The sequence below is a fragment of the Zonotrichia albicollis genome, chromosome 26 (genome assembly GCF_047830755.1).
Source record: "Zonotrichia albicollis isolate bZonAlb1 chromosome 26, bZonAlb1.hap1, whole genome shotgun sequence".
Taxonomy (NCBI): Eukaryota; Metazoa; Chordata; class Aves; order Passeriformes; family Passerellidae; genus Zonotrichia; species Zonotrichia albicollis.
Window position 1 is genome coordinate 5,153,998 of NC_133844.1, and position 24,303 is coordinate 5,178,300.

Sequence of the window (24,303 nt, forward strand, 5' to 3'; positions counted from 1 at the left end):
AAAAACCTTTTCCCTGGAAAAAATAATATATATCCCTTCAGAAGCCCTTGCTGTATTTTCTCCTCACAATTCATGGAAGTTTTAGGGTTTTTTTTCCCCTCTCCTCTATCAAAGTTCCCTCAGAATTTCAGCTGATTCCACAGGGAATTCCAAACTTCCCCCAAAAAACCTCACAGGGATGTTGTTGTGAAACTTAAAAATGCAAAAATATTTGGAGTATTTGTCATTTCTCCGGAGGGTTTTAACCTCCTGGCAATGGGAAAATTCCAGTTTTCCCCCAGAATTCCAGCCTGGAGCAGGAGCAGAGCCTGGGATGGGGGTGGAAGCTCCTTTTAAACCCAGCACAGGCAAATCCTGGAGGTTTTTTTTTTCCCTAATGAGCAGATCCCAACTTTCCTCACCCACAGAGAAATTTCAGCCTCTTGAAACTCTGTAAATAAGGAAAAAAAATAAATTCCCTAAAAAATTGGATTCACTGCCTGTCAGTTCTGGGATATCCCAACAGCAACATCACAACAAACTCAGAACAGATTTTCCAACTCCTGCCCTTGCTCGGAGCTGAACTTTGGCCCCAAAAAAATCCCAATTTTCTTATTTTTCGTTGGAAAACAGAGCAGGAATGAGGAATAAAGAACCCAACTCATCCCTGCTTTTTAAATTCCAGCACTTCCCAGGGGCTCCACAAAAACCCCAGCAAGGAAACAGCCCCTGCTCTGCATGCATTCAATGGCACGGCCATGGTAATTTTTACAGATTTTTGGGGTTATTCCTAACATGGCCATGCTCATTTTTACAGGATTTTTGGGGTTATTCCTAACATGGCCATGCTCATTTTTACAGATTTTTGGGGTTAATCCTAACATGGCCATGCTCATCTTTACAGGATTTTTGGGATTGGATTTTTGGGGTTATTCCTAACATGGCCATGCTCATCTTTACAGGATTTTTGGGGTTATTCCTAACATGGCCATGCTGATCTTCACAGGATTTTTGGGGTTATTCCTAACATGGCCGTGCTCATCTGTACAGGGTTTTTGGGGTTATTCCTAACATGGCCATGCTCATTTTTACAGATTTTTGGGGTTATTCCTAACATGGCCATGCTCATTTTTACAGGATTTTTGGGGTTATTCCTAACATGGCCATGCTCATCTTTACAGGATTTTTGGGGTTATTCCTAACATGGCCACGCTCATCTTTACAGGATTTTTGGGGTTATTCCTAACATGGCCGTGCTCATTTTTACAGGGTTTTTGGGGTTGGGTTTTTGGGGTTATTCCTAACATGGCCGTGCTCATTTTTACAGGATTTTTGGGGTTGGGTTTTTGGGGTTATTCCTAACATGGCCATGCTGATCTTTACAGATTTTTGGGGTTATTCCTAACATGGCCATGCTGATCTGTACAGGGTTTTTGGGGTTGGATTTTTGGGGTTATTCCTAACATGGCCATGCTGATCTTTACAGGGTTTTTGGGGTTGGATTTTTGGGGTTATTCCTAACATGGCCATGCTGATCTTTACAGGGTTTTTGGGGTTGGATTTTTGGGGTTATTCCTAACATGGCCATGCTGATCTTTACAGGGTTTTTGGGGTTGGATTTTTGGGGTTATTCCTAACATGGCCATGCTCATCTTTACAGGGTTTTTGGGGTTATTCCTAACATGGCCATGCTCATTTTTACAGATTTTTGGGGTTATTCCTAACATGGCCATGCTGATCTTCACAGGATTTTTGGGGTTATTCCTAACATGGCCGTGCTCATCTGTACAGGGTTTTTGGGGTTATTCCTAACATGGCCATGCTCATTTTTACGGATTTTTGGGGTTATTCCTAACATGGCCATGCTCATTTTTACAGATTTTTGGGGTTATTCCTAACATGGCCATGCTCATTTTTACAGGATTTTTGGGGTTATTCCTAACATGGCCATGCTCATTTTTTACAGGATTTTTGGGGTTATTCCTGACATGGCCACGCTGATCTGTACAGGGTTTTTGGGGTTGGGTTTTTGGGGTTATTCCTAACATGGCCATGCTCATTTTTTACAGGATTTTTGGGGTTATTCCTGACATGGCCACGCTGATCTGTACAGGGTTTTTGGGGTTGGGTTTTTGGGTTATTCCTGCTGATCCGGGGGTTCCCGATGGGAATCCTCCATCCCTGCCGGCTCCTGCTGCCGCTGCCGCCAGCCCAGGGCGTGGCACAGGAGCCTCCGGGCCACGGCCGTGTCCGTCTGCGGCCGCCCCTTCCCCAGCTGCAGCAGCTCTAGGCAAAAATAAAAATAAAATAAAAATTAAAATAAAAATAAAAATGAATTTTACCCACCTGCAGAACAATCAGGGAGAAATTCAGGCGTAAATCCCCAAAAATCAGCTTTTTTTTCCCTAGTGATTTGTGCCTTCGTCGACAAAATTTTTCCGTCTCGGTGAATAAATTGGATTTTTTCAGGATTATAGTTTTTCAGAATATAGAATTGGGTTGGACATATCTGTCTCGGTGAATAAATTGGATTTTTTCAGGGTTATAGAGAATTTTTCAGAATTGGGTTGGACATAAAATTTTTCCATCTCAGTGAATAAATTGGATTTTTTCAGGGTTACAGAGAATTTTTCAGAATTGGGTTGGACATATCTGTCTTGGTGAATAAATTGGGTTTTTTTCAGGATTACAGAGAGTTTTTCAGATTATAGAATTGGGTTGGACATGGAAAAATTTTATCTCGGTGAAAAAATTTGATTTTTTCAGGGTTACAGAGAATTTTTCAGCATATAGAATAGGGTTGGACATGGAAAAATTTTATCTCGGTGAAAAAATTTGATTTTTTCAGGATTACGGAGAGTTTTTCAGAATACAGAATTGAGTTGGACATATCTGTCTCGGTGAAAAAATTTGATTTTTTCAGGGTTATAGAGAATTTTTCAGAATATAGAATTGGGTTGGACATAAAATTTTTCCATCTCGGTGAATAAATTGGATTTTTTCAGGGTTATAGAGAATTTTTCAGAATTGGGTTGGACATAAAATTTTTCTGGCAAAATTCCCAACATCCCATCCCTTTCCACACCTGGAAAAACCCAGGCCATTAATCCATTTATCCAATTGAAAATCCTCAAAACCAGCTGCCAAAATCCTTACAAAATTTTAAAAATCTGCATTTTAAATGAAATCTAAATATTTCAGATCATTTTGGAAGCCCCTTGCTCTCCATTTTTTGGATTGTTCCAATTCCATCTGCAAGGAAATCCACCAAAAAGTCCACCATCATTTAAATTTGAGGATTAATTAATTAATCCTTTATCAATTAGAAGTTGTTATCTACACAGCAGGGGGGGGGGGGCTCTGGTTGTTTTTCCAGAAGTTTCATTCATTAAGGGGAAAAAAAAAAAAAATTTAAAATAAAATTTTAAAAGAGACACTGTCAGCTGATTAAAATCCAAATTTGTGTTTGGAAAAGAATCAATTGAAACTGGATACCAACAGAATTTATGTTTGATTATTATATTTAGTAATTAGTTAATTAATAATAAATTTAAAACAATTATATTTGAATTTATATTTGAATCTGCTTCAGAAGAGTGAATAAATGAAAAAAACAGATGAAGGGGAGATGCAAATAAACCAAATTTTTTTGGATCTTTCCTTTAAACCCAGCAGTGCTGAACCTCAGTTTGTCCCTGTGGCAGTGTCCCCTTTAAAGCATTAAAATTGAATTTATTGTGGCTGCAGTGAGCTGGGAAAAGCCAGGAATTGTTGGTTCAGAGTCTCTGCTGCTGCTGAGCTTCGTGGCTTTGCTTTCCTGTGGCAACTGGACCTGATCAATGTGATTGAAAGGCAATTAAATCAATAAATCAATCAATAATTAATCAATAAATCAATGTTCATGGCTCAGCTTCACCATTTCTCCTTCCTCAATAAAACGACGCCAACACCAGATTGGGTTTGTCTGCTTTGGGTTGCCAGGGTGGGAGAGGGAAGGGAAAATTCCTGAGGGAATTTGATGCTAAAAACAAAAAAAATCCCAATTCCAGCTCAACCCTTTCTCCTTCCAGCTGCCCAAAATCGCAGCAAATTACACCCAAAATGAAAAAATTAAATTAAATTTTAAATTACATCTGAATTCCAGCAAAAATTCCACACCCATAAAAAAACCAATCAGATCAATAATTAATGCTGAGTGTGGATTTGTCATGTGGAGCAGGGAGGGGTGGGAAATGCAGGAGAATTGGGGTGGATTTAGGGAAATTTAGGGGAACTGGGGTGGGTTTAGGGAAATTTAGGGGAATTGGGGTGGATTGAGGGAAATGCAGGAAAAGTGGGGTGGATTTGGGGAAATTCAGGAGAGAAGGGGATGGATTTAAGGAAATCCAGAAGAATTGGGGTGGGTTTAGGGAAATTTAGAAGGGGGGTGGATTTAAGGAATTCCAGGAGAAGGGGGTGGATTTAGAGAAATCCAGGAAAGAAAGGGATGGATTTAGGGAAATCCAGAAGTGGGGTGGATTTAGGGAATTCGAAGGGAATTGGGATGGGTTTAGGGAAATCCAGAAGTGGGGAGGATTTCGGGAAATCAAAGAGAAGTGGGGTGGATTTAGGGATATTCCAAGAGAAGTGGGGTGGATTTAGGGAAATCCAGGACAATTGGGGTGGGTTCAGGGAATTCCAGGGGAACTGGGGTGGATTTAGGGAAATCCAGAATTGGGGTGAATTTGGGGAAATGCAGAAGAGGGGTAGGTGGAGAAATGGGGTGGGCTCAGGGAATTTCAGGGGCAGTGGGGTGGATTTAGGGAATTTCAGGAGAATTGGGGTGGATTTAGGGAAATTTCGGGGAATTGGGGTGGATTGAGGGAAATGCAGGAGAAGTGGGGTGGATTTGGGGAAATTCAGGAGAGAAGGGGATGGATTTAAGGAAATCCAGAAGAATTGGGGTGAGTTTAGGGAAATGGAGGTGAACTGGGGTGGGTTTAGGGAGATCCAGGGGAATTGGGGTGGGTTTAGGGAAATTTAGAAGTGGGGTGGATTTAGGGAATTCCAGGAGAAGAAATGGGGTGGGTTTATGGAAATGCAGAAGGGGGGTGGGTTTAGGGAAATCCAAGAGAAATGGGGTGGATTTAGGGATATTCCAAGAGAAGTGGGGTGGATTTAGGAAAATTCAGGAGAAGGAGGGTGGATTTGGGGAAATTTAGGGGAATTGGGGTGAGCTCAGGGAATTCCAGGGGAACTGGGGTGGATTTAGGGAAATTTAGGGGAATTGGGGTGGGTTTAGGGAAATGCAGGAGAAGTGGGGTGGATTTGGGGAAATTCAGGAGAGAAGGGGATGGATTTAAGGAAATCCAGGAGAACTGGGGTGGGTTTAGGGAGATCCAGGGGAATTGGGGTGGGTTTAGGGAAATCCAAGAGAAATGGGGTGGATTTAGGGAATTCCAGGAAAGAAGGGGATGGATTTAGGGAAATTCAGAAGTGGGGTGGATTTAGGGAAATTTAGGAGAAATCTAGGGTTTAGAGGAATCCAGGAGAGGTGGGGTGGGTTCAGGGAATTCCAGGAGAAGTGGGGTGAATTTAGGGAATTCCAAGGGAATTGGGATGGGTTTAGGGAATTCCAGGAGAAGGAGGGTGGATTTGGGGAAATTCAGGAGAATTGGGGTGGGCTCAGGGAATTCCAGGGGAATTGGGGTGGATTTAGGGAAATTTAGAAGTGGGGTGGATTTAGGGAATTCCAGGAGAAATGGGGTGGGTTTAGAGAATCCAGAAGTGTGGGGTGGATTTAGGGGACATTCAGGAGAAATGGGGTGGATTTAAGAAATCCAGGGGAATTGGGGTGGATTTAGGGAAATCCAGAAGTGTGGGATGGGTTCAGGGAATTCCAGGGGAACTGGGGTGGATTTAGGGAATTCCAGGAGAGAACAGGGGTGAGTTCAGGCCATTCCAGGGGGGGTTCAGGGGGTTCCAGGGGGGCTCAGGGGGTTCCAGGGGGGTTCAGGGGGCTGTGCCTCACTCGGTCTCTGCAGGGCCTTGACCTTGGCCTGTTTGCTGGCGTGGAGCAGGGGCCGGATCTTCAGGCAGGGGTAGCGGCGGCCCAGGGCCTGCGAGGCTGCAGGGACACAAAAGGGCCGGAATTAACCCCAAAATTCCCATCAGGCTGGGCTGGAACCCGGGGGAGACTCCTGGGCCTGCCCTGACCCCCAGGAGAATCTGCTTTAACCTTGGTCCGTGGAGAAACTGCCGAGAGTTTGGGATGAGCGGGAATGAGGAGGGCGTGAGATGGATTGTGGTGGGGCTCAGCACAGGGGGAGAAACCTGGGGGTTCTAGCATGGAAAAAGAAGTTTAGCATGGAAAGAAAGTGCAGTATGGAAAATGTGCAGTATGGAAAATGTGCAGTATGGAAGAAAAAGTTTAGCATGGTGGAAAAAATTTAGCATGGAAAAAAAAAACTTTAGGATGGGAGAAAACGTTTAGTATGGAGGAAGAAGTTTAGTGTGGAAAAAAATTAAGTAGGAAAGAAGAAGTTTAGTATGGAGGAAAAACTCCTTAAGTATGGAAGAAAAAGTTTAGGATGGAGGAAAAAGTTTTAACATGGAGAAAAAACTTTAGGATGGAAGAAAAAGTTTAGGATGGAAGAAAAAGTTTAGTGTGGAGGAAAAAGCTCAATATGGAAGAAGTTTAATATGGAAGAAAAATTCAGTATAGAGGAAAAAGTTCAGTATGGAACAAAAGTGCAGTATGGAAGAAAAAGTTTAACATGGAGGAAAAAGTTTAACATGGAAAAAAAACTTTAGGATGGGAGAAAACATTTAGTATGGAGGAAGAAGTTTAGTGTGGAAGGAAAAGTTTAATGTGGAAGGAAAAGAAAGTTCAGTGTGGGGGAAAAATGTTTAGGATGGAGGAAAAAGAAGTTTAGCATGGAAAGAAAGTGTAGTATGGAAAAAGTGTAATATGGAACAAAAGTGCAGTATGGAAGAAAAAGTTTAACATGGGGGAAAAGTTTAACATGGAAAAAAAACTTTAGGATGGGAGAAAACATTCAGCATGGAGGAAGAAGTTTAGTGTGGAAAAAAATTAAGTAGGAAAGAAGTTTAGTATGGAGGAAAAACTTCTGAAGTATGGAAGAAAAAGTTTAGGATGGAAGAAAAAGTTTAGGATGGAGGAAAAAGTTCAGTATGGAAAAAGTTTAGTGTGGAGGAAAAAGCTCAATATGGAAGAAGTTTAATATGGAAGAAAAACTCAGTACAGAGGAAAAAGTTCAGTATGGAAGAAAAAGTTTGGGATGAAAAGAAAAGTTTAGTGTGGGGGAAAATAGTTTAGTACGGAAGAAGAAATTTAGGATGGAGGAAAAAGTTTAATGTGGAAAAAAAGACTTTAGGATGGAAGAAAACATTTAGTATGGAGGAAGAAGTTTAGTGTGGAAGGAAAAGTTTAGTTTGGAGGAAAAGAAAAGTTCAGTGTGGGGGAAAAATGTTTAGGATGGAGGAAAAAGAAGTTTAGCATGGAAAGAAAGTGCAGTATGGAAAAAGTGCAGTATGGAACAAAAGCGTAGTATGGAAGAAAAAGTTTAGTGTGGAGGAAAAGAAAGTTTCATGTGGAAAAAAGTTTAGTATGGAGGAAAAAGTTTTAACATGGAGAAAAAACTTTAGGATGGAAGAAAAAGTTTAGTGTGGAGGAAAAAGCTCAATATGGAAGAAGTTTAATATGGAAGAAAAACTCAGTATAGAGGAAAAAGTGCAGTATGGAACAAAAGTGCAGTATGGAAGAAAAAGTTTAACATGGAAAAAAAACTTTAGGATGGGAGAAAACATTTAGTATAGGGGGAAAATTTTAGTATGGAAAAGAATTTTATAGCAGAGGAAAAGAAAGTTTAATGTGGAAAAAAGTTTAGTATGGAGGGAAAAGTTTAGTGTGGAAGAAAAAGTTTAACATGGAGGAAAAAGTTTAGGATGGAGGAAAAAATTCAGTATAGAAAAGGTTTAGTGTGGAGGAAAAAGCTCAATATGGAAAAAGTTTAATATGGAAGAAAAACTCAGTACAGAGGAAAAAGTTCAGTATGGAAGAAAAAGTTTGGGATGGAAAGGAAAGTTTAGTGTGGAGGAAAAAGTTTAATATGGAAAATAAAGTTTAGTATGGAGGAACAAGTTAGGTGTGGAAAAAAGAGTTTGGTGTGGAAGGAAAAGTTTAGGGTGGAGTAAAAAGTTTTTAGGATGGAAAAATAGTTCAGCATGAAAGAGAAAGTTTGGTATGGGGGAAAAATTTAATATGGAAAATAAAGTTTAGTATGGAAAAAGTTCGGTATGGAGGAAAAACTTCAGTATGGAAGAAAAAGTTTCATGTGGAAAATCAAGTTAATATGGAAGAAGAAGTTTAGGATGGAGGAAAAACTTTAGGGTGGAAAAAGTTTTTAGAATGGAAGAAAAAGTTTAGTAGGGAAGGAAAAGTTTAGGGTGGAAAGGAAAGTTTAACATGGAAAAAAAATGTTTAGTAGGGAAAAAAAATTTCAGTATGGAAGAAAAAAGTTTAGGATGGAGGAAAAAGAAGTTTAGGATGGAGAAAAAAGTTTAATGTGGAAAAAAATTAAGTAGGGAAGAAGAAGTTTAGTATGAGGGAAAAATTTCTGAAGTAAAAGTTTGGGATGGAGGGAAAAGTTTTGGGTTTTTTCAGCATTTGCTCAAAGCTTGGACTAAAGCAGCTGAAATCACGGTGGGAACAATTCCCCATCGGGAATAATCCCAAAAAATAGGAAAAAAATGTTATTTGAAAAGAATCTTGGCACTTTTCAGGGGAAATCCCAAATAAAAGAGCAGAAACCTGTTGGGATGTGAGAGGAACCCCCAGGGCTGGCTCTGAGCTGCACTTTTGGGGTGTTTGTACCCCCAAAAAATGAATTTACCCAGATTTTTGTGCCATCCCCCTCCCAATATCCTTGGGAGGTGATTGGAATTTTTTTCAAGTCATAAAAGACAAAAAAATGGGAAAAAAAGGTGAAAAACCTCTTGATGATCATTATTATTATTATTATTATTATTATTATTATTATTATTATTATTATTATTATTATTATTAGTAATTTCTCAGAGTGCACACAGCTGCATCCAAGGCAATTAAAAAGCACTTTCCACATCCCAGCCCAGAAATTCCAGCTTCCCAAAACCCAGGAGGATGGAAAGGAACAGGAAAAAAGAAATAGAATAAAATGGGAGAAAATAAAATGGAATAAAATAAAATAACGTATAAAACAATATATATAAAATAAGTAAAATAAAAAAAACAAAAATAAAACAAAATAAAATAAATAAAAATATAAGTATAAATATAAATGAAAATGAAAATGAAAATAGAATAAACCAAAATATAAACTCAAATAAAATAAAAAATAAAATAGAATTAAAATTAAAATTTAAATTAAATTAAAATTAAATTAAAATAAAATATTAAAATAAAATAAAAATTAAAATAAAAATATAATAAAACAAAATATAAACTAGAATAAAATAAAAAATAAAATTAAATTACAATTAAAAATAAATTAAAGTTAAACTAAAATAAAATTTAAATTAAAATAAAATTTAAAAATTTAAAATAAAATAAAATTTTAAATAAAATAAAATTTTAAATAAAATTTAAAATAAAATAAAATAAAATTTAAAATAAAATAAAATTTAAAATAATTTTTTTTAAAATTTAAAATAAAATAAAATAAAATCAATCCCACTGCACTGGGGCTCTGGTGCCTCAATCCCACCCCAGTACCTGTGGAGGGGCTGGAGAAGATTCCCAGGGCGTGCGTGTCATCCACCCACTGGATTTTGAAGCCACTTTCACTGCAAAAAAAAAAGAATAATTTGAATTAATGTCAAGAAAACCAAAGCCCCAACAAAACCCAGCAGCCCCAGGAGGGTTCTCAGGGATTTCTGGAGTTTCCCAAAGCATTATTCCCATTTTCAATGGGGGAAAGGGCAAAGCTCCTTTGAGGGACACAAAGAGGGGAAGGTGAAACTAAAATTCAGAATTTGGGTACCAGAGCCACAGAGTAAAGCTGGGCTTTAAACCAGGCCTAAACTGCAGGGAAAGCTCCTTTGAGGAACACAATGAGGGGAAGGTGAAACTAAAATTCAGAATTTGGGTGCCAGAAATGTGGAGCAAAGCTGGGCTTTAAACCAGGCCTAAACTGCAAGAAAAGGGTTTGAGGCACACAATGAGGGGAAGGTGTAATTAAAATTCAGAATTTGGGTGCCACAGCCCTGGAGTAAAATTGGGCTTTAAACCAGGCCTAAACTGCAGGGAAAGCTCCTTTGAATCACACAAAGAGGGGAAGATGAAACTAAAATTCAGAATTTGGGAGTAAAGCTGTGCTTTAAACCAGGCCTAAACTGCAGGAAAAGCCTTCGGGGCACACAATGAGGGGAAGGTGTAATTAAAATCCAGAATTTGGGTGCCAGAGCCACAGAGTAAAGCTGGGCTTTAAACCAGGCCTAAACTGCAGGAAAAGCCCCTTTGAATCACACAAAGAGGGGAAGATGAAACTAAAATTCAGAATTTGGGAGTAAAGCTGTGCTTTAAACCAGGCCTAAACTGCGGGGAAATTTCCTTTGAGGAACACGATGAGGGGAAGGTGAAACTAAAATTCAGAATTTTGTTGCCAGAAATGTGGAATAAAGCTGGGCTTTAAACTGCAGGAAAAGCTCCTTTGAGGAACACAATGAGGGGAAGGTAAAACTAAAATTCAGAATTTGGGTGCTAGAGCCATGGAGAAAAGCTGGGCTTTAAACCAGGCCTAAGCTGCAGGAAAAGCCTTTGAGGCATACAATGAGAGGAAGGTGAAACTAAAATCCAGAATTTTGTTGCCAGAAATGTGGAGCAAAGCTGGGCTTTAAACCAGGCCTAAGCTGCAGGAAAAGCCCCTTTGAATCACACAAAGAGGGGAAGATGAAACTAAAATTCAGAATTTTGGAGGTAAGCTGTGCATTAAACCAGGCCTAAACTGCAGGAAAAGCCTTCGAGGCACACAATGAGGGGAAGGTGTAATTAAAATCCAGAATTTGGGTGCTAGAGCCACAGAGTAAAGCTGGGCTTTAAACCAGGCCTAAACTGCAGGAAAAGCCCCTTTGAATCACACCAAGAGGGGAAGATGAAACTAAAATTCAGAATTTGGGAGTAAAGCTGTGCTTTAAACCAGGCCTAACCTGTGGGGAAAGTTCCTTTGAGGAACACGATGAGGGGAAGGTGAAACTAAAATTCAGAATTTTGTTGCCAGAAATGTGGAATAAAGCTGGGCTTTAAACTGCAGGAAAAGCTCCTTTGAGGAACACAATGAGGGGAAGGTAAAACTAAAATTCAGAATTTAGGTGCTAGAGCCATGGAGAAAAGCTGGGCTTTAAACCAGGCCTAAGCTGCAGGAAAAGCCCTTGTGGCACACAGAGAGGGAAAGGTGAAACTAAAATCCAGAACTGGGGTGCCAGATGTGTGGAGCAAAGCTGGGCTTTAAACTGCAGGAAAAGCTCCTTTGAGGCACACAAAGAGGGGAAGATGAAACTAAAATTCAGAATTTGGGTGCCAGAAATGTGGAGCAAAGCTGGGCTTTAAACCAGGCCTAAACTGCAAGAAAAGGGTTTGAGGCACACAATGAGGGGAAGGGGAAACTAAAATTCAGAATTTGGGTGCCAGAGCCACAGAGTAAAGCTGGACTTTAAACCAGGCCTAAACTGCAGGGAAAGCTCCTTTGAGGAACAGAAAGAGGGGAAGATGAAACTAAAATTCAGAATTTGGGAGTAAAGCTGCGCTTTAAACCAGGCCTAAACTGCGGGGAAAGTTCCTTTGAGGAACACGATGAGGGGAAGGTGAAACTAAAATTCAGAATTTGAGAGTAAAGCTGTGCTTTAAACCAGGCCTAAACTGCAGGAAAAGCCCCTTTGAATCACACAGAGAGGGGAAGATGAAACTAAAATTCAGAATTTGGGAGTAAAGCTGTGCTTTAAACCAGGCCTACACTGCAGGGAAAGCCTTTGAGGCACACAATGAGGGGAAGGTGAAACCAAAACTCAGAATTTTGGTGCCAAACCCCGCTCCCCGCCCTGCCCAGGCCCCTGGGCTGTCACTCACTGGAAATCCGAGAACATTCCCAGCAGATCCTCGGTTTTCAGGGTGGAGGGGAAGTCGTAGATCTCGGTGACGTGGGCCAGGTCCCCCTCGCTGACCTGCGCCTCGCCATAGCCGGGGTAATCCACAGAGATCCTCTCGATGCTGATGTCCTTCACTGACAGGTTCCCAACGATCTGGGGGGATACAGACAAGGATTAAATACAAAACAATGAGCCAGGATCGAGTTTCACCCCCTTGAGCTGCTTTGAGTGGGGTCTCACAAGCTCTCAGAGGTTTATTTCATATTTGAGCTAGCTCAGCCACCTTGGCATAAAATCAGCAGGATGGCTTCTGTGGCAGTGTTGGGAACAAAAAGATTTAATAAGAGGCAAAATAACAAAACTCTTTACAAAGAAAAACTGATTTAGGTGCAAGAGGTTCTTGCTCCTGGTTAAAAACCCTCACAAAAAGTGATTCGTTTCTTTGTTCTCTTCTTTTTCTAGTAAATTGCTGAGGTGGAACTTTTTGGCTTTGTTCAATTGGTTATCCTTTAAGTTTGAGGTGAAGTCCCCCAGGTCTATGAAATGCCTTTTTTACCTAATTGAGAAGATAAACTTCTGGGCTTCTTTCCTTTTTGAGGAGACAAAAGCTAGTTTTGTCACTCAAAAACAAAATGCAAAAATCAAAAACAAAAAGCAAATAAAAACAAGAACAAACCAAAAACAAAAATCAAAAAGCAAAAGCAAAAATCACATTTTTCACCCCCTCAGAGCCCAATCCTCACCTCAGCCACTCCATCCCGCACCACCAGGACATGGGATCCCCTCCCAGGAGTGCCTCCTTCCCCTTTTTTCCCGGATTTTGCCCCAAATCACCTCAGCCAGGAGCTCTGCCGTGCAGTCATCCTCAGGGCCGCTCTGCCTCGTCCCCTCTCTGTCCCCTGCAGCCAAATCCAGGCCCCTCCTCATTGCCTCGGCCACACCAGAGCCTTCCTTGTCCTCCTCTTCCTCCTTCCCCTGGATCCGCCCTGGATCTCCCTCATGGAGCGGCTCAGGGGCAGCCAGAGCCTCGGCTGGGCCTTCCAGAACCTTCTGCAGGGGCTCCTGCTCCACCTGCCCAGCGCTGGGGCTGGGAACAGCCTGGATTCCCTGGGAATGCCGGGACTGCTGATCTGCCACAGTGTCTGTCACACCGGGGGCTGTCGCTGTCACACCTGGGGCTGTCCTGCTGTCACCGTGGTTCTCCAAAGGGACACAGCTCCTCCCACACTCCGACCCTCTGGAATCCAGGCTGGATTGCTTCTCCTTCTCCAGCTGGGCCTGGAATTCTCTGCCTTCTGCAATGGCGGTGCTGCCATGGCTTGGTTCCTCCTCCCCTGCCTCAGGTGAGTGTTTGTTGTGCTCACAAATGGCGGTGCTGCCATGGCCCAACTCTTCCTCCCCTGCCTCAGGTGAGGGTTTGTTGTGCTCACAAATGGCGGTGCTGCCATGGCTTGGTTCCTCCTCTGCCTCGGGAGGGTGTTTGCTGTGTTCTGCAGTGATGCTGCTGCCATGGCTTGGTTCCTCCTCTGCCTCAGGAGGGTGTTTGTGCTGTGCAGAACTCGGGGAATGGGAACAGTCCTCACCCCGGCCTTCCCGCTCACAGCAATGGCCGCCATTCCCCAAGGACGGCACCTTCTCACCCCGCAGGGGATGCTCAGCGCCGCCTCTTCCAGGGACACTCTCTTCCTTCCCAGGGCTGCCCCCAGCCCTGCCCAGCTCCTGCTGCTCCCGGCTGGCATTCCTGGCGCCGTTTTCCCCTCCTGCCGCCGCCTCATCCCCGGGGCTCTCCCGCTCCCTCCAATTCGCCTTTCTCCGGCCCCCTCTGGGCACGAACGGCTCTCGCTCTGGTTTCCTCCGGGGCGGCCGGGAGATCCTGCCCGAGCCCACGGTGGCGCGGGCGCCGTCCCCGTGCGTGTCCCCGGCGTGGCGCGGCCCCCGCGCCCCCCGCGCCCCCCGGCCCCAGGGCTGCGCCGGGCGCTGCGCTCGGCCTGCGGGGGGACCCGGCTTGGGGTCACTGCAGGGCTCGCTGGGAAGCCTGGGAAGGAGGGGATGGGGAGAGGGGAGCAGGGGAAACACAGGGGAAAAGCATCAAAAAGGGAATTCCCAAAAGGAAAAATTCCCAAAGGGAAAATCCAGCTTTTCCTTGGGGTCTGGGGGGTGCCATTGGTAATGGAGAACCTGAATGGGACACGGTGCTGGAGCCACTCTGGAGCCAGGCTGAGAGAGCTGGGAATGCTCCAGGGAGAGCTCAGAGCCCCTTGCAGGGCCTAAAGGGGCTCCAGGAGAGCTGGAGAGGGACTGGGAAGGAGGGGATGGGGAGAGGGGAGCAGGGGAAACACAGGGGAAGAGGAAAAGAAACATCAAATTCCCAAAAAATCCCGCTGTTCTTGGGGTCTGGGGGGTGCCATTGGTAATGGGGAACCTGAATGGGATACGGTGACTTTGTGCCTGATCCAAGGGCTGGAGACCTGGGAATGCTCCAGGGAGAGCTCAGAGCCCCTTGCAGAGCCTGAAGGGGATCCAGGAGAGCTGGACAGGGACTGGGGACAAAGCAGAAGGATCAAATTCCCAAAGGGAAAATCCTTGGGGTCTGGGAGGTGCCATTGGTAATGGAGAACCTGAATGGGACATGGTGCTGGAGCCACTCTGGAGCCAGGCTGAGAGAGCTGGGAATGCTCCAGGAGAGCTCAGAGCCCCTTGCAGGGCCTGAAGGGGATGCAGGAAAGCTGGAGAGGGACTGGGGACAAAGTAAAAGCATCAAATTCCCAAAAGTGGGAAAATCCCGCTGTTCCTTGGGGTCTGGGGGCGTGCCATTGGTAATGGGGAACCTGAATGGGACACGGTGACTTTGTGCCTGATCCAAGGGCTGGAGACACTTTAGAGCCAGCTGAGAGAGCTGGGAATGCTCCAGGGAGAACTCAGAGCCCATTCAGGGCCTGAAGGAGCTCCAGGAGAGCTGGACAGGGACTGGGGACAAGGGATGGTGAGAGGGGAGCAGGGGAAACACAGGGGAAAAGCATCAAAAAGGGAATTCCCAAAAGGAAAAATTCCCAAAGGGAAAATCCCGCTGTTCCTTGGGGTCTGGGGGGGTGCCATTGGTAATGGGGAACCTGAATGGGACACGGTGTCTTTGTGCCTGATCCAAGGGCTGGAGAGCTGGGAATGCACCAGGGAGAGCTCAGAGCCCCTTGCAGGGCCTGAAGGAGCTCCAGGAGAGTTAGAGGGACTGGGGACAAGGATGGAGGGACAGGACACAGGGAATGGCACTGCCAAAGGGCAGGGATGGATGGTTTTGGGAGGGTTGAGGGGCTGGGATGGGATTCCCAGAGCAGCTGTGGCTGTCTCTGGATTCCTGGAATGCCCAAGGCCAGGTTGGACATTGGGGCTTGGAGCACCTGGGACAGTGGGGGTGTCCCCAGAAGGTGACAATGGTGGCACTGGGACGAGTTTCGGGTCCCTCCCAAACCATTGCAGGGTTTTGGTCGTTGCCAGCCCTGACCCAGGGGATGACAGCTCACCTGACAGCAGAGTGACAAATGACTGTCCTCCTCCTCCAGCCCTCTCCCACCGAGAAGCTGCTCAGCAATTCCATGTTCTCCACGGTCCTGTGGATCAGGTACCTGAGGCGGCTGGACAGGGGTGGGAACAGCAGCACCCTGCAAGCAGAGAGGGTCAGGGCATCAGGAACGTGCAGGGAGGGATGGGGATGGTGGAAACATTCAATAAACTCATCCCTGAGGCATCCCCAGCACGGGGTTTAAATCAGAAAAAAGGCAAGCAGGACTTGGGGGTATTAAAGGCACAAATGACTTGTCAGATTTGCAGCCAGACACATTTTACACATCAAATGGAGTGGGGGGAATGCCTGACCCAAGGCCTTGGCCTGGACTCTCATTCCTGCTGTATCCATAAGGGAAAGGCTGGGAAGCACCAGCAGAAAGCTGCTACTGATCCCCTCCCTCCCAGGCTGAGTCTAACTTCATTTCTCTCTCCACAATATCTTATTCTGTAACATTTCTAAATCAATATTTATCCCAAAAATTAGATACAAATATATACTATACAAACCTTCCTCATATACAAATATATACTATATATATAGTATATAATTAGTATATATATATAGTATATATTTAGTATATATACTATATATATACTATATATATAGTATATATAGTATATATAGTATAGATAGCATATACAGCATATATATACAAATATATATACAAATATATACACATATATATACATTCTTTATATACAAATATATACTATATAAACCTTTAATAGTATGTAACTACATATATATAGTTATATACTATATATAACTCTTTATTTACAAATACATACTATAAATATATAAACCTCCTATCAAACTTTATAAATTATAAATTTATAAATATATCAACCTTCTATCTAACTTTATAAATTATAAATATACCAACCTTCTATCAAACTTTGCAAATTATAAATTTATAAATATATAAACTTTCTGTCAAACTTTAAAATTCCTCCACAAATCCATTTCCCACCTGGAAACCAGGAATAAAGCAAGAATGGATAAATAAACTCCACGTTCAATGTCACTGCTGCCACCTGGTTTGTCCCCAAGCCTTTGACAATGGCACAGGGAATTTCTTTGCCAAACATTTTATTAAAAAAAAAGCACTGAAACAAATATTTAAGGTCAGGAGAAGCTGGCAGGGAGCTCAGCTCAGCTCCTGGGCTTGGCCACCCCAAGGGCTCCAAAGGTCTCTGGGTTGGGAACAGCTCCAGGTGAACCCAGGACGAGCAGAAAGCCACCGAAGGCCACAAAGCCCTGCCTGAAGGTGTGACCAGGGGAGGGGATCCCACAGCCAGACCCCAAATGCTGCAGCTTTCACCCCACAAAAGGGAGGGCAAGCACGAGCCCAAGGTGCCCAGGTGTCCCCGGGGCCAGTCAGGGACCCACCGGTGGTGCTGGCCCTGCTCCATGAAGTGCTCCAGCTCCTCCACGATCCTGCCCACGAACTCATCCTCGCTGGGCGACAGGAAAACGCCATCCATGGGGCACAGAGCCAGGGGACAGCCTGCCGGGGACAGGGACACATGGAGGGACAGGGACAGGGAGGGACAGGGACACAATGGAGGGACAGGGACACATGGAGGGACAGGGACACACCTGGAGGGACAGGGACAGCCTGCCGGGGGACAGGGACACAATGGAGGGACAGGGACACACTGGAGGGACAGGGACACAATGGAGGGACAGGGACACACCTGGAGGGACAGGGACACACTGGAGGGACAGGGACACACCTGGAGGGACAGGGACACAATGGAGGGACAGGGACACACATGGAGGGACAGCCTGCCAGGGGACAGGGAGGGACAGGGACACAATGGAGGGACAGGGACACACATGGAGGGACAGGGACAGCCTGCCGGGGGACAGGGCCACATGGAGGGAAGGACAGGAGCACATGGAGGGAGGGACAGGAGCACATGGAGGGACACGGGCATGTGGAGGGAGGGACAGGGGCACACCTGGAGGGACAGGGACACACCTGGAGGGACGGACAGGGACAGCCTGCTGGGGGATAGGGACACACCTGAAGGACAGGGAGGCACCTGGAGGGACAGGGACACATCCTCCAGATGTGGGCACATGGGACGGGGGCATATGGGGCGGGACAGGGACACACGTGGAGGGCCAGGGGCACACGGAGGGAGGGACAGGGACAGCCTGCCGCGGGACAGGGACACATGGACATGTGGAGGAACAGGGACACATCTGGAAGGACGGGGGCACATAGAGGGAGGGACAGGAACACACCTGGAGGGACAAGGGCACACCTGAGGGAGAGGGACACACCTGGAGGGAGGGACGCACGTGGAGGGGCAGGGACACGAGCACATGGAGGAAGGGACAGCCGCCAACCCCCGCCCGTGGGTGCCCAAATCTCACCCGCCCCTGTGCTGGCTCCGTCTGCACCCCCGCTATCTCCAAAATCCCAGGGCACCCCAAAATCCCCCAGCCCCGGGCACCCCAAAATCCCCCAGCCCTGGGCACCCCAAAATCCCCCTATCCCGGGCACCCCAAAATCCCCCTGCTCTGGGCACTGCAATTTCCCTCAGCCCTGGGCACCCCAAAATCCCCCAGCCCTGTGCACCCCCAGCCTCTCTGCCCTCCGTTACCCCCCTGTCCCGGACACCCCCATGCCGCTCTCCGCATCCGCCTGCCCACCCATGTCCCAGCGCCACGTGCTGCCTCCCGTCCCCACCACCATCATCACCATCATCATCACCCTCACCCCGACCCCTCCATCGCCCCCATCCCCGCTCCCGGCCCCACCGCGCCCCCGCCCGCACCCCCGGTGTCCCCCCGGTGTCCCCCCGGCTGCGGCCGCCCCGGCCGGGTCCCCCCGCGCCCTCACCGCCAGGCCCGGCCGAGCAGCGGATGCCGGAGCGGCGCCTGCGCCCGGCTCTGGCTCCTCCCGCCCGGCTCTGGCTCCTCCCGCCCGGCTCTGGCTCCTCCCACTCGATCTGGGCTCCTCCCGCTCTGCCCCGGCTCCTCCCGCCCGGCTCTGGCTCCTCCCACTCGATCTGGGCTCCTCCCACCCCATCCCGGCTCCTCCCACCCCATCCCGGCTCCTCCCACCCCATCCCGGCTCCTCCCGCTCCATCCCGGCTCCTCCCTCTCCATCCCGGCTCCTCCCTCTCAATCCCGGCTCCTCCCACTCCACCCCTGCTCCTCCCACCCCATCCCGGCTCCTCCCGCCCCGTTCTGGCTCCTCCCGCTCTATCCCGCTCCATCCCGGCTCCACCCGCTCTGTCCTGGATCGTTCCGGCCCGTCCCAGCTCCTCCCGACTGATCCGAACTTTTCCGTCCCCGTCCTGGCTCGTTCCCTTTGCTCTGGGCTCCTCTCTGCCTATCCTGGCTCTTCCCCTTCATCCTGATTCTCTCCCTCTCACTCCCGCTTCTTCTTCCTCCTCATCCCGGCTCCATCCCCGGCAGCGCTCCTGGCCCTGCTCTCCCCAAGCCCTCCCGGGCCGGGTTCATCCCCTGTCCCCGTTCGGCTCCGGGCGCTCCAGAATCGCCGCTGAGATCGGGGCAGCAGCCGGGGCTGATTTCAGCCTGCCCGGAGCTGCTTTCCCTGGAAACAACCCCGGCCTCGGCTGTCCCAGGAAACAACCCCGGCTTCGGCTGTCCCGGGAAATAATCCCGGCCTCGGCTGTCCCGGGGGAGCAATCCCGGCCTCGGCTGTCCCGGGAAACAATCCCGGCCTTTCCCGGGCAAGGGGAGCAGGCTCCAGTCTGGAAATAAAGTCAGGCAAGACATCAACCCCCAGCAGCCACATCCCGTTATCCTCCCCTGTGCTCACTTCTCCCTTTCCCTGTTAAGGCCATTCTTCCTAAAATTCCCGATTTTTTTCTGGCTGAAAAATCACTTGGAAGGTCAGCAGTCATTCCCTGTGTCGCTGCAATTCCAGCTGGGAAAGCAGCACAATTCCACATCCCCTGCACGGGGTTAATTCCCACACTCTCCCAGCCCAGCACATTCAAATGTGGCTGGTTTGGACTGGTTTGGATTAGGAGGAACCTCCAATTTTCCCCCTCTATCTGCTGATTTCCACGTGGATTTGATGCTTTTCCTCCTTTCCCTCTTTTGCAAACATCACTTTTCTCAGGCCCCTCTGCTCCTCACCCAAAAAAACCAGAATCTGTCCCCAGGTCACCCATGGCACACCCAGAGCTCCAGGAGTTTTTTTGGGATTACAGAGTGTTGGGATCTATAAAATTAGAGGGTTTTGAGAAAATGGTAAAAAAGATCCCTGCCCCAATCCCTGCTCTGGGATCAGCCCCAGCCTGGAATAATTTCACCCACCCCAATGTGGAATTTGGGATGGGAGAAGGGAGGAGGAGGAGGAGGAGGAGGAAGACGCTTCCTGGTGGGATTGCAGAGGAAACCTGTGCAGGGAAAAAAGGGGAAAAGGAGCCACATTCTGCAGCCAGGTAAACAAGGGGGGTCTGTGCCCAAGGCAGCCCCAGTCCCACCAGTTTGGAGCCGTTCCCGTTTCCCAGTCTGCCCACAGGAATGTCTGTAACACGCTGGGATTCCTTCCAGAGCCTGGCAGGTTTGGGTTGGCTCTGTCACCCCCTGTCCCTCCTGGTGCTGGGTCAAAGCTGCTGCAGGAAAATAGCAATAATTAAACACATTAATTTAATGAAATAATTAAATACAGGTAATAATGGGACACACAATGGGTCACTTCACCCTCTTTGTTGCCTTTCCTTTGCAGTCCATCACAGTCACACCGAGCCGGCTGCTTTCCCCCATCCCATTACAAACCATCCTGGATTAAGCACCAGAATTTTGCCACACATATCAAGAAACTCTTCCAAAACAGTTCTGGGAAAAGCTGAGTGCTCCCTCCTCTCTTGTGCCAAGCCAGGAGTTCCCAGCACCACACAACGCCCTGAATGATAAGTATTAATTATAAATTAATACAGCAGTGTTCACCGTTCAGTTTTCACCCCTCTTTTCCCACCCAGGCTCAATGGAGGGCGCTGCTGGCCAGAGGGGGAATCCTCCCCAGCTGGGCAGGGGTCCCACACCCAGGAAGGGGGATCTGAGGTGGGGAGGAGCCTGGAGAAACCCTCTCCAAGGGCACTTTGGGATGGGAGACGGGAAGAGAGGAGGAAAAGGAAGAAGATGCTTCCTGATGGGATTACAGAGGAAGCCTGTGCAGGCAAAAAGGGGAAAAGGAGCCACATTCTGCAGCCAGGTAAACACGGCAGCCCCAGTCCCACCAGGCCAGGGACCAGCTGGATTTGGCCAGCTCCTCTCTCAGCTCCTCAGAAAATAGAAATGTCCCCGCTCCCCTCTCTGCTGGAGACCTTCCCACCCCTCTTTTCCTACCCAGGCTCAACGGAAGGCTCTGCTGGCCAGAGAGGGAATCCTCCCCAGCTGGACGGGGGTCCCACACTCAGGAAGGGCATTCTGAGATGAGGAGGAGCCTGGAGAAACCCTCTCCAAGGCCACCTCGGGGTTCTCCACCTGTAGCACGGCGTGGGGCAGCAGCTGGGGCGGGCTGAGGCTCTGCAGAGCCCTGTGCCCGGAGGTGTCGGGATGGAAGGACACCAGCCCGGAGGTGTCGGGGTGGAAGGACACCGGCCCGGAGGTGTCGGGATGGAAGGACACCGGCCCAGAGGTGTCGGGGTGGAAGGACACTGGCCCAGAGTTGTCAGGACAGAAGGACACCGGCCCAGAGGTGTCGGGGTGGAAGGACACCGGCCTAGAAGTGTCGGCATGGAAGGACACCGTCCCAGTGGTGTCAGGGTGGAAGGACACCAGCCCGGAGTTGTCAGGACAGAAGGACACCGGCCCAGAGGTGTCGGGGTGGAAGGACACTGGCCCGGAGGTGTCGGGGTGGAAGGACACCAGCTCGTTGCTGAAGGTCACCGTCTCCACGGCGCCGCCGCGGCACAGGCAGCCCCAGCCCAGCAGGGAGGCGAAAGCAGCGCGGAACTCGGCGTTGAAGGCGTAGATGATGGGGTTGAGGGCAGAGTTGGCCCAGCCCAGCCAGGTGAAGGTGCTGAGCACGGCCCTGCTGACGCACGGCGACGCTCCCGGGACCTGGAGCTCGGGGTCGCAGAAGGGCACCAGGCAGTTGAGCACGAAGAAGGGCAGCCAGCAGCACACGAAGACGCCCACGATGATGGAGAGGGTCTGCAGCACCTTGGTCTCCTTCTTGAAGGAGTTTTTCAGGGAGGTTTCCCGAGGGTGGTCGCTCCGTCCCGCCGGTGTCTCCAGGGAGGAGATGCCGCGGAGCTGGCGCCGGGCCAGGCGGAAGAGGCGCCCGTAGGTGCACACCATGATGGCCACGGGGATGTAGAAGCTGATGAGGGACGAGGAGATGGCGTAGGTCCTGCTGAGGCTGGGATCACAGCTCCCCTCCTCCGCAGAGCCGTTAGACCCCAGCTGCTCCCGGGCCTTGTGCCACTGCAGCTGCACGGGGAGGAAGGAGATGAGGAGGGACAGCAGCCAAGCCACCGCGATGGTGACGAAGGCCAGGCGCTGTGTCACCCTCCGCTGGTGGCGGAAGGGCTCGGCGATGGCCCAGTAGCGCTCAACGCTGATGAGGCACAGGTGGAGGATGGAGGCCGTGCAGCACATGATGTCAAAGGCCACCCAGAGGTCACAGAAGGCCCCGAAGGGCCAGAAGCCCAGCACATCGCTGGCAGCCCTCCAGGGCATCACCAGCACGGCCACCAGCAGGTCGGACACGGCCAGGGAGACCACGAAGAGGTTGGTGACCTTGGAGCGCAGGTGTGGGAACCTGAGCACGGCCAGGCACACCAGGGCGTTCCCCAGCAGCGTGGTGAGGATGAGGAGGGACAGGCAGGCCGCTGTCACCACCCGCAGGGACAGCGGGGAGTGGCTTTGGGCTGCCCAGCCGGTGGCACTGAGCCCGTCCTGCCCAGCTCCTCCTGCCGAGGGGTAAAACCCATCCATGGCTGCCCCTTGTCCTGGACTGTCAAGCAAATTGTGTTCTGTTCACCATCTGCTCCTCAGCTGTCTTCTGTTCAGTGGTTTTTCTTATCTCTTCCACAACCGGGGGGACATCTGCTGATAAGAGGCCATTGAATGTCACTGCATGGCTGATAAGAACTACAGCATCCCATTGGGAGATGTGAGCCCAGAGGGAGGAGCCGAGCATTCCTGCCTGGATATAATCTGGGGATTCTGGAACACCAGCCAAGCATTCCTGCCTGGATATAATCTGGGGATTCTGGAATGTTGGGGGAGATGGAACAGGAAAGCCTTATAAATATGATTGCCTGGCAAAAGATTGTGAGAATATGGAAACTATAAGCGAGATGGAAATGAAAGCAAGCTTTGAGATCCCTCAGTTACTGAACAACTGGAAAACAATGGCATGTCCAGCTGAAGGTGATCCCCTTTTGATGGAACAACACCCTCTGCTTGCAGACAGCTCCAAGGGTCAGAGCAGACCCTACAGCTTGGCAGAAGGGCCCAAAGAGGAGTTTTTAGGGTTTAAAATGTAACACAGGATGGCAATGTAATGATTCTTATAGGCTGTATGGAAATGCTGTAGGATTTGTGTCTTGTACTAGATTGGTTAGCGAGAATTAGAATATTCAGCACAGAAGAAGATTTATTGTATTGCAATGGGAACCTCACTCTCTTACCCTTTTTACTCTCTCACCCTCTCATCCTCTCTCCCCCTCTCTTCTCTCGGCCTGCTCTGAGCTGTGGCTGGCAGCTCCCAGCAGGGCCCTTCGCAATAAACCCCAAATTCCTGACCTGGCTGCAGAGATCTCTCGTCTCCGTCCGTCCTGACTGTCCCCGATGCTCCTACATTGGAACACCAGCACGGCTTCTGCACTGGATTCCCCAGAGGAGCAGCAGCTGCCTCTGCCCCTGGATCTCCAGAGGAGACTCCCCCCTTGTCCAGGATCCTGCTCCAGCAGAACCAGCCCTGGCACTGCAGGAGGGCTGAGCCACAATTCCAATGGCACTGCTGCCAACACCCTGACCCACAGGGTGTCAGGCTGGGTTCTGACTCTGGCAGGGTTGGTTTAGTTCACTGCACTGTTTATTTTATCCTTTTATTTTCTTCCCTATTAAAGAACTGTTATTCCTGCTCCCATATTTTTGCCTGAGAGCCCCTTAATTTAAAATTTATAGCAATTTGGAACGAGGGGATTTTACATTTTCCATTTCAGGACAGGCTCCTGCCTTCCTTAGCAGACTCCTGGCTTTCAAACCAAGACACCCATTTATCCCTTCCTGCTGAGGTTTCTCAGGGCTCCATCCGCATCCAGAGCCCCTTTTCCCTTTGCCCTGCTCCCACAGCATCTCTGGAGCCCCAGCTGCAATCCAGTCCTGCTGCCAGCCCAGGAAAAGTGCTGGAAGCTCTCGGTCCTTTCCAGGTTTCTGCTGACAGAATTTTTGGATTTTTGGAGTTTGGATTTTCCCTCCTGCCTCCCACCCCAGTTCCCTTCCTCTGCTGCTCCCAGGAGCCAAACTCACCTCTGGGGCTGGGGAGGCTTTGCTGCAAATCTTCTGCTGCAAATCTTCTGCTGCAAATCTTCCTCCCTCTCCTCTCTCCTCTTCACCTGCCGGCGCTCCTGCAGAATTCCCAGATCCCTCCCGTGGCCAGGCTGGGATTCAGTGCCAGGAATGAGCGGGGT

At 48.4% G+C, this 24,303-nt stretch overlaps 2 protein-coding genes across 4 annotated transcripts; both read right to left on the bottom strand.

The window, feature by feature from the left end:
- Positions 1-99: 99 nt before the first annotated feature.
- On the bottom strand, positions 100-18,633 carry R3HCC1 (R3H domain and coiled-coil containing 1). 3 transcript variants are annotated; one of them, XM_074559005.1, is made up of 9 exons: positions 18,519-18,633; positions 17,054-17,171; positions 15,621-15,758; positions 12,937-14,137; positions 12,083-12,255; positions 9,734-9,804; positions 5,990-6,085; positions 2,114-2,265; positions 100-2,011 (listed from the first exon to the last, which is right to left on the bottom strand). In XM_074559005.1, the coding sequence occupies exons 2-8, from the start codon at positions 17,146-17,148 to the stop codon at positions 2,117-2,119; spliced, it is 1,923 nt and encodes a 640-aa protein (XP_074415106.1). In that variant the 5' UTR covers positions 17,149-17,171; positions 18,519-18,633; the 3' UTR covers positions 100-2,011; positions 2,114-2,116. The 3 variants fall into 3 exon arrangements, with proteins under 3 accessions (XP_074415106.1, XP_074415105.1, XP_074415107.1); XM_074559004.1 differs by having other exon boundaries at positions 100-2,265; XM_074559006.1 differs by having other exon boundaries at positions 100-2,265; positions 18,454-18,585.
- A 1,699-nt stretch (positions 18,634-20,332) lies between these two features.
- LOC113460703 (D(1) dopamine receptor-like) lies at positions 20,333-22,966 on the bottom strand. The gene is made up of 2 exons (XM_074559241.1): positions 21,495-22,966; positions 20,333-21,194 (listed from the first exon to the last, which is right to left on the bottom strand). The coding sequence occupies exons 1-2, from the start codon at positions 22,598-22,600 to the stop codon at positions 21,011-21,013; spliced, it is 1,290 nt and encodes a 429-aa protein (XP_074415342.1). The 5' UTR covers positions 22,601-22,966; the 3' UTR covers positions 20,333-21,010.
- Positions 22,967-24,303: the final 1,337 nt, after the last annotated feature.

Excerpts from the sequence above, each read along its gene's own strand:
- LOC113460703 (XM_074559241.1), bottom strand. The coding sequence starts at position 22,600 with ATGGATGGGTTTTACCCCTCGGCAGGAGGAGCTGGGCAGGACGGGCTC. Across the intron at positions 21,195-21,494 it reads CCCGACACCTCCGGGCCAGT|GGCTCTGCAGAGCCTCAGCC; the intron begins GTCCTTCCACCC and ends CTCCGGGCACAG.
- R3HCC1 (XM_074559005.1), bottom strand. The coding sequence starts at position 17,148 with ATGGATGGCGTTTTCCTGTCGCCCAGCGAGGATGAGTTCGTGGGCAGG. Across the intron at positions 15,759-17,053 it reads GAGCAGGGCCAGCACCACCG|GGTGCTGCTGTTCCCACCCC; the intron begins GTGGGTCCCTGA and ends CTCTGCTTGCAG. Across the intron at positions 2,266-5,989 it reads CAAGGCCCTGCAGAGACCGA|AGCTGCTGCAGCTGGGGAAG; the intron begins GTGAGGCACAGC and ends ATTTTTGCCTAG.